Source organism: Leiobunum rupestre, chromosome 6 (assembly GCF_980474605.1).
Source record: "Leiobunum rupestre chromosome 6, qqLeiRupe1.1.hap1, whole genome shotgun sequence".
Lineage (NCBI taxonomy): Eukaryota > Metazoa > Arthropoda > Arachnida > Opiliones > Sclerosomatidae > Leiobunum > Leiobunum rupestre.
This window is the reverse complement of record NC_143389.1, coordinates 24,531,438-24,541,290: the sequence shown is the minus strand read 5'-3', so window position 1 is coordinate 24,541,290 and position 9,853 is coordinate 24,531,438. Positions and strand designations below refer to the sequence as shown.

The 9,853-nt window shown below is 35.1% G+C and overlaps 1 protein-coding gene across 1 annotated transcript; it reads right to left on the bottom strand.

Moving 5' to 3' along the window:
* Window positions 1-242: 242 nt before the first annotated feature.
* LOC149940468 (speckle-type POZ protein-like A) lies at window positions 243-4,236 on the bottom strand. Its single transcript, XM_090179270.1, has 2 exons — window positions 4,193-4,236; window positions 243-1,260 (listed from the first exon to the last, which is right to left on the bottom strand). The coding sequence occupies exon 2, from the start codon at window positions 1,254-1,256 to the stop codon at window positions 243-245; it is 1,014 nt and encodes a 337-aa protein (XP_090035396.1). The 5' UTR covers window positions 1,257-1,260; window positions 4,193-4,236.
* Between the last annotated feature and the right edge of the window lie 5,617 nt (window positions 4,237-9,853).

Genomic DNA, 9,853 nt, shown 5'->3' with positions numbered 1-9,853 from the left:
GTATTTAAATCAATGAAAAGCTTCTAGGGTCATAGTCAAATAGCGTGTATTCAGATCAAATAGCCATACATATGTTGAAGAGGTTTAAGAACATTTTAAGTGGCATGGTGAAAACTAAGGGGCTGAATATGCTCTAAATATATATATGTATACAATCGTGGTAAAATTATTTCCCGGCCATTAAAAAGTGACTATTAAACGTTTATTGCAATTTCGAAAAATTTACATCTAATTAGGTTATATTATATTTCGTCCTCTAACGGAATTTCCAAGATGCACGTTGCAGCTGATTTCTTCAAGTATTTTGCACCATTCGTTTCGGCGAAAGTCAGTAATTGAAAAGCGTTATCTTGGTTCAATTTCTTAATAAGTTCGACTTCGCAGAGTCCTTTTAAATCATCCATCCCGTAGCTGTCGGCGGTACAGAAGAGTTTGAAGCACGTCTTCTCCAAATTAGTGGTCTTCTTGGTGTAGATAAAATTTATAAGGTCTTCGAGTTCCTCGTAGTTCATGGAGTCTGATAGATCCACGGTGTTATTTAGATTCTCTTTATAGTCGTTGCTGAACATGCCTTTGAAGAAGGGACAGCCCGAAGCCAAGATGCTCTTGTGGCACTTGATTTCCCTGTCACCCGTCCTCACGACAAAATCCGTGTAAAGCTGCTCCCTGTAAATTCCCTCCAGGGTACCAGCCGCTCCTTTCGAGACCATTATTGCGGCCTCATATTCCGCGAGATCCGTGTTCCGATAGTAGTCAATGGTGGCTTTCACGTGGCAATGAAGAGTTAAATGTCCTTCTGGCGCGAGCTCGTTAGATCTGGACAATAAATAGGAACGTTTAACGAACGTTGACCATCCTATACCATCGTCGCTTTTATTGGAAAACTCGTCCGTTATCTGTCGCGAAGTGTACATCTGGTTTTCCAGACCTAAAATTGAAAGCGTGAAGGACGCGAAAACTTTCTTGGCGTGTAGAGGACTTTTGTCGAGGTACAAATAAACGCCGACATATCGGTTGCTCGGGTCTTTTAAGGCCGGTGATTCTTTGTCGATGTCGTACGGGAAAACAATCATGTGCCATTTCAGCTTGATATCGTTCTTTTCAATGAGTATGGGAGGGCTTTTGATGAAAGACTTGTTATCGTTCGGTTTGCACGGGTAAAAGAAGAAATTTCGAATCGTCCAGTCAGTTTTCATCTCGAATAGTTCGTTTTCTGTCGTTATGTGACTGTGGTTCGTCACTGATGAAGTAGCCATTTTGCTGTAAAAATATAACTGCTTTAAATTTTGAATTTAAACGCGTTTACATATCTTTCTTTCACTTCCGTATTTAGTGATCGGCAATTGCGTTTTACCATAAGTAACCTAATTGTATTAAAGAGGACTCGTTTCATTCTTTCAATGTTAATTTATTATTCATAGTCGGTTTCACCAATGACCATACAAATTACAAGTGTTTAACCATTAAAACCTTTGCGCGAGAAATCGCCACCAGCAGCCTTTGTTTTAGCAATTTAAAGATAAAGATAATAATCAGGCACCACCTTAGGCCTAAGTCATCAAGCGATTTTTTCAAGCCATATTAATGAAGGTGGCCGGGTTACAATGCCAGGGCCCCCACTCAAATCTTCAATTTTTTTATAGGAAAAATAGGATAATATTACTAAAAGTATAGGACTTTATAGGACTATTTTTAAAAATTATAGGATTTTACAGGACTATATATGCTATTTCATTTACTAACTTTATGCATTTAAAAATTAAATCTATATTTAGTGACATAAATCTTTGATTTTCACTTAAAAAAATAGAAACTATTTAACCATTTTATCACAAAATATACTAGTAGCTAACCATGTTAACAATAACAAAAGTATAGACTAGAATGACTTGGTATAGGAATTTATCCTATAGCTAAATATTATAGTATTAAAATTATAGGATTTTATAGGACTTTTGGGGGATTTTGCTTAAAATATAGGATGTTATAGGGCATTTTTTAAAATATAGGATTTTATAGAAATTATAGGACTTCTGGGGGCCCTGCAATGCGTACGAGGGTGGTGGAAAGCCCTGCATGCCACGCGAGCCAACAGCCCCCTACACTAACTAAGGCCTATTGAAATTTTAAACGCTTTCAAAAGTAAAAATAAAACTTAACTCGTAAATATAAAGATGAATTGTTAGAATTTACTGACACATATTGTGCCAATAAAGCTAGTAAGGAGTGACGAATTACCGGTTCGATAACTTCCGGTTACGCAATCGCTCTGAGACAGATTACAAAAACATAAATCTTTCAATGTTATACCGAGGGGCTGATCACTAACCGTAATCTTGGTACAAACTTGTAGCTTTGACTGTACTAAAGTAATTACGTAACTGATTACAGAATTAGCATTACCAAAGGCTGTACGGAATTTTAGGAAGCGGTTAGCCCCTCGTGTTCTACCAAGAACGCATAGAAGTAACATAGTCAGATTTTAGGGCGTTTCCATTTTGAGAAGTATAAGATCATGGCAACAGTTGACAATGTTAGCGATGATAACTTCGTTTTGTATTTTTCCTTTATCAACAATTATTATTGCCTGTACTCACAAGTCAGTAAAAGCCACAGGGATTTTAAGCCTTTGCACAATCTCGTAGTGATCAAAGAGAGCGTATTTTTAAACCTTGTTTGTTTGCATGCCTCTTATTAATATCGTTCAGGTATAGATACCTTTGCTTTGATGCGTTCATAATAAAAATTATTTTAATAATGTTATTAATTACATTTAAATAATGGGCGAAAATTTCGTTTAAGCGACTTTTTTAAATGGTGAATTTCGGAAATTATGGGTCCTCTCTTTTGGGCTTTCTCTATTGGCTGAAGTTCGAATTTGGCTTGCAATAAGACGACGAGGCAAACAGCCCACATTTGACCACGGATAAACCTCGTTCTGAAGTCCACCAAAAATGTGTGGTCTTTCTCGAAATGACTCTCAGTAAATATTTAACATTGGAAAGATAAGGAACTGACACAATTATGTAAACATAATTCTAAACTTATTAAATTAATTACATTTTTCATAGTTCCTAGTCACTTCTATGTGGTCTTGGTTATACTTATGTGTATTATGTTACTTACGGTTATACCAAGAAAGTATTTATTTTTACTTCAGGAGAATTACTTGGTTTGAACCGATTTTTATCGTTTACCCCAATTCACTCCACGGTTTAATAGTAAGTTCCTCCTCTTGAAAGTCAATCAAATTATATTGCTAATTTGCTTCCCTAAACCTGACGGTCTTCGAAGCAATTGAAACTCTGGAGGGTGACATTTTTGTAACTAGTGAAGGTATTAATTTGGGGGAGGTATGAAGTTCCAAAGTAGAAACAGTGTCACCAGGTGAAAGCTTCGAGAACTAAGGAAGCACTGGAGGTGGTACGCATTGATGTTTTGCACCTGAACAAGAACGCTACCACCATCTATCTACGTTAAAATACAATACATGAAAAGACAGGTCAGCAAAAATCTGAATAGTTCACCCTAATCTAGCCTTTTACGTGCTCTACCTCGATAGCATCCTTCAGTAAATCTTTAGCATTGGAAAGTAAAGGAGCTGGCATACTTTCCGTAATTATATTACTTTTGCTTATACTAAATATAAAAGAAATCGTGGGAAGCAAAAGCGTTTTACTATTTAAATGGAGCCTCAACAAAATTACAACATTTCACCTTTCACAAGTCTACCAGCGTGAATATACATCGTGACGTCATAAGTGTACAAGAATGGCTCACATAAGTGTGTTAGTTACCTGTATTTTACAAGTTCAATTTTTACTAAGATTGATTTCTAGAGAGTGACCACATTGGACTTACGTTAATATTAATTTTAAGATAGATTTTGGTGCTGCCCAAAAGTTTGGTTTAGATTACCAAATTAGTTCTACTATTTCATATTTCTTACTTCATAGTGTTAATTAAATTAAAAGTAAATTAACTAGTGTCGAAAAATACATTAAAAAATTAACGTCAAACGATTTTATTGTTATATATATTTTCACCGTTTAAATATTAAATAGAATCTATTACAATCAAAAACTATAACCAATTTTAATAATAATATTTTACAAAAACCTAATAATAACGGATTTAACTTAAGCTTTCGCTAAAATCTGAAACCTCAAATGTAATAAAGTTTTAATTTTACCTGAAGTATTTAAGAATATTTCACCGAATATTCAAATTGATGTTTCTTGATTTGCTTGAGGTATTCGTTGCACTGGAGCAAAATAGAAACTGAAGTGAAAAAGCGTCTTTGCTGGCTGGTGCAAGTTGCCGATGAAGACAATAACCTTCAATTCTGGTGTCTAAATTAATTTAATTTAATTTAAACTAAATTTAACTCGATCGTAACTTAATTAAGGTTAATTGAAAGACGTTAAATTATTTTAAATAAAAAATGACGAAAAATTAACTCTTGTCTTTATTTTATTGTAGAGCTTTATTTTTTGTCATACCAGTAGCTTCCCTCTCGACAATCGAGTGCGGTATTGTCGACGAGTTAATCATACATACATTGTACACAAATAAAGTATAACCGGCTCCTTGCCATTTCAAGTATTAGGGTTCATGGGTAGATAACGCCTGAAATGATACCACTCTATAGATTGTTATATTGGAGGTAAACAAATTAAATCGGATAGTACAATCATGTATTCAGGTTCGATAGAATGTTTATATTTCCTTCATCAATTTACTTAGTATTCAAGATAGTTTAGGCGTTACAAATACACTAGTTTCTTCGCAAATAAATATACAATATATTACTAACGTCCAAATATTTATAATTTTTCCATTGTATTCTTGTATTTTTTGATTTTCCGATATTTCCTGAGATATCTTACAATATTTTCTCAACTATTTTCGATATTTCTGAAGGTTTCGCAAATTTTCCAAATATTTCCGATATTTCTAAAATATTTCTAAAATTTTTCAAATATTTCCAAAATTCTTAAATAATTCAAAAATTCTCAAATATTTCCAAAAATCCTCAAACATTTCCAAAAATTCTCAAATAGTCCCAATTTTTTTTAATATTCCCGATATTCTCAATATTTTAAATATTTCTTATATTTCAGATGACGTTACCGCATGTACACCGATAGTTTTAATTTGTTACATTATGATTTCCTGACCTTATTCTTTAATTTATGTGTTACCAAAGATAAACTTTTTCATTAAAAGCATACGGGTGAATTAAAAATTAATTAATTGATGAACATTGTTAGATGAGTATTAACATTAGACTTTATTAGAGACAGGGTTGGTTGATTTAAATCATTGAATTAAATTAATTTTTATATAGTATTTTTGAAAAAGAAAAACCTCGCCAATTGCTATAATTTAGGTTTAAATATAATATTTATTCTACTTTCCCCCTAATGTCGCCAGGGGCGTACCGAAGAGAGTACGTTTGGGGGGGGGGGAGGTAAGTTAAATTTGCCAAGTAAAAACCAAAGTTTGGATTGTTACGGTAGATTTCAATTTAATTGTTTCATTAAAATTATAATCGGTGGCGCCATCCGCTGTTAGCGGCAGGAACTATATACTATACAATTGAATTAATGGTACTAATGTACTTTGGAAGTTATAGATGGCGCCACCCGTATAATGATAGAGTTGACGGCTGAGTGCGCCGACTGGAAATTTCAGAATTTGTTTCGCGAAACCACGACTACCGAACGCGCCTATGTCATTCTATTCCCAATTCAATGGCGAAAACGGCTCGGCTTCTAGTTATATTGAGTGAAGCATTTGCGTACTCTCTTTATATATAAAGGAGATACACGAAGAAGAAAACAGAGATTGAACGATGTTACAGCAATTTAAAAATCCCATCAAACAGTCTTACTATTTTCTCGTCGTGTAACCCGCTGTAGTAAAAAATAGATACATTTCATCCTGACGAATACTAGTTGTTGTTTAACTGAACTGCTTTGAATAACTGGAATTATTCATACCGAAATATAACATAAACAATTCAAACACTTATTACAGAAATATTAACGTAAGAACAACCGACACTGTATCACACCATATGATCACACGTTATCTTTATCCAACGCAACTTTAGGAATATTGGCTTGTGAAATTTTCACTTTCCTAAAGAATATCACTATAATATTCACGACTTACCTAATTTTCCCTAAAAAAAACTGTAACATCTACTATAGAAATTAAAACTATTTTTATAAATTTTATACAGATTGCCAAATTTAACGTAGAAAATGAACACTGAAATAATAACGAACAACCGATATTCTCTATCACGCGTCTATCTGCCTTTCAATTTTATAAGGTGCTGTAGGAAAAATGACTATTTAAAAAGGTTTTACCACAAGGCTGAACTAAAGTTCCGACACACTAGCTGTCTAGCGTAGAAATCAGGTCTTGAAAGTTATACATAAGGAGAAGCAACTACATAGAAATCTCAAACATAGTTAATGACTTTAGGGAAATAAATTGCTGGGAAATTCTAAATGATTTGTTTACTATCGATTTAGGAGTTTTTTTAATTAACTAACATGTTTCATAATTTTCCTTTTGCCAAGTCCACCTCGATTTGCCAACTCTACAAAACTTTGGGGGTGAGCCTCCCCCCTGTCCCCCTCAAAGGATTGTACCTGTGGGTGGATATTCCACCGAATTTATTTTGTAAAGTACCAAAATAGGTTTTAAAAAATAAAAACTTTTATATGATTATCAGCTTAAATTTAATAAATTCATTAAATATATATATATATAGATTAAGTCTTTAAAAATTAAAACATATTTTTAGGTAAAATTATGATACTAAATTATATAAAACTTTGAAAGTTTAATTAAAATCAAAAAATCAATAAAATCCGATACAAATTAAAAAAATCGATTTATTTGATTTTTTTAAATCAAAAAATTCCCAACCCTGATTAGAGAAACAAGCGCGGTACTTCGGCCTATACATGTAGGCCTACTGGGTGAATACAAAACATATGACTTACGACCAAAAACAATTTCAAAAGTTAAAATGTTCAAATAAAAGCTTGAGCCGCGAGACTAAACGCGACGACAAAGAGGCTATAAAATACTAAAACGGGACTGTCATTAAAGGGAAAACAAATGGGAAAATAAACATCAAATGTTAGCGGATGGAGACGTTATTGATATGGTGAACGTGACTGAAATGATGAGTTATGTGATTTTTAGTTGGAGTCTTTCTTATATCATTCAGCTGCTCCCTGAATCTCTCGGCGAGCGGCCTTTGAGTCTCACCAATGTAGAGCATAGAGCAGACTTTACAACTAAGAGCGGAGACGAGATTGAACGTCGTACAGCTGAACGACCCTTTGATGTAAAAATCCCGCTTCGTACCACCCACCAAAAGGTCACCAGACACAACAGCGCCAGTGGTGCCGCGTGAGCGATCACATATCTTGGTACCCTTGTAGGTGGCATGAGCATCTGGGTCCGACAATTAGGAGCTAGAAATGAGGATAGAGCGTATGTTATAGCAGAATCTGGGAAGCTCTTTAAAAATGTTGCTAGTGTCTTGAGTCAAGTTGTAGAGTTCTATAGTTTTTCCAAATAACAGATTCGATCCGATGAATTTGTGGATGAAATGTCAAGACAACAGAGGGTTGTTTCAGTGGCGGATTGTTTCAGATGGAGTAAGGGCCTCGTCACGGGTAATAGCAGAAACTCTGTTAAGATCGCCGGACCTTGGTAGAATAACCTCTCGCGGAGAAACAATCTCGATGGCCTAATTATTGAAGTCTTCGTCTGAAGAGCAAATTCTTCTTAGACGGATAAACTGAGAAAAAGGAATGGAAAAAGTTGTATGCCGAGGATGGGAAGACATCGGCCAGAGGTAAGAACGTGAATCGGTGGGTTTTCGGTACAACGTCGTAGAAACGCTGTCACCGGAAACCTTACTACTCAGATCCCGGAGTTTAATAATCGTCTCGGAGACGACTGTGAATTCTAAGCAGGATACATGGCACATTAGGAATCAAGGAACGTATCTATATTCGTGACGACTGCCAGAGGCAAAATGGGCCACGCCGTCAATGAAACGACCATAGAAATACTCTAAGGAATTGCTCTTCAGCACAGCCGACAAACAAATTTGCGTAACTAGGACCCACTTTTGTTCCCATAGAAACATCGCTAACCAGTCAATAGAACTTGCCATCAAAAGAGAAAGCGTTCAGCGGCAACAATAGTTCAACAAGACGAACGAGGGTTTCGGTTGGAGGATACTTGTCGGTGCTTTTGTCGAAAAAATATTGAAGTGCACGAAAGCCTTCGCCGAGAGGAATTATGAGAGAAAAAAGGGTTGTAAATAAGAAACTTAGTTCAGCAAAATTGGCTGCGTTTGTCGAGATGTACCGGAAAGACCCGTCGACATCTCCCACGAGGCCATCAGCTATTTTCAATTTTTCATACTTGTTTGGAAAATTCTCATAAAGATCTGGGCAATGAAATACTTAAAATGCCACAAAGCTGCGAAAGTCGGTTGTGGAATAAAAAAAATGTGTTAGTTATTGTAGAAATAGACTCGATTCCGTAGTTTTAACATTCGAGAATCTAACTGAAACCTGAGGAGGCTGCTGAGTGTCGTGGGTATATATCCCAATTACATAACTTTAACAACCTAATATTTATTGTCGCACTAGACGAAGTATTAGGCGTAATGAATTCCCTGTCGGAAAAATTGCGAAGTTCCAAAGTTATTTTAATGGAAGCCATTGCCATTTGCCAAGCTAGTATTAAGACCTTAGAAATATGTAGGAATACCGAGCGCTTTGATTCAATTTTGGAAGGAGCTACTAAAATCGCAGTCCCTGATCGTAACAGCAAACAGCTTTACGGAAACGTAAAATAATCCCTAACAAAAGACTAAAACATAGTGTGGTAACGAGTACAACGGGGAGCAGGGAAACGAAAGCAAAAACCATGATTGACCAGATCAGATCCACCTATTTCGAATTAATTGATAAATTATTTCAGAAATGAAAGTTCGACTATTGGAAAACTCTGGCCTGTTTAAAGGTATAATGGTGTTTGACTCTAACTTGGAAAACTTTCTTAACGAAAACGATATCTTAACACATTGTAATACTAACAATCGGTTTCAATTCGACCTCGATTTGTTAAAAAGGCAAATTAAAAAAAGCCCGAAATGTAATTATCCCCAAGAAATTTACCAGCGTAATCGACTGCTTCCTTTATTTAATGAAAATGACAGATGGGTTCCCTGACCTAGTTAAATACTATAAAATTGTTTCTTGCATTCCCGTTGCAAATACTATCTCAGAAAGAAGTTTCAGTTCACTCAAAAGAATAGAAACACGTCTACGAACAACTATGGGAGAATATTTAGCCTTTAAAATCTGGCTACACTGTCGATAAATCGTGATTTGTCGAATTGCCAAGGTTAGTGGTCGACGAATTTGGGGAAAATTCAAATCGAAGAGTGTCATTCCTTGATTAAAATGCCTTTAAAAAAATACATTACAGGGGAAACTTTTAGAAATCATGACAAATTTTTTTAATTTTAAATATGTTAAAAAAATCCTTGAAAGTCGGAAATTTTTTAAATAAACATAATAGATGGAGCCTCTAAATCCGGCCGGGCCTACGCGCAGAAAATTCCTGGCGGGGCTACACGCTAAGAGCTTTTTCTTGATGTATTTTGCCAACGAGTGTTTCTCGGTGTTTCGTAAAGACACGAATTGTAAATCTATTTTAATATTTGACCCTTCTTATCCGTAACATTAACAAGAATAAACACGGTTTTTTCCGTTCGCAGAACTAGTTTTTGTATAAT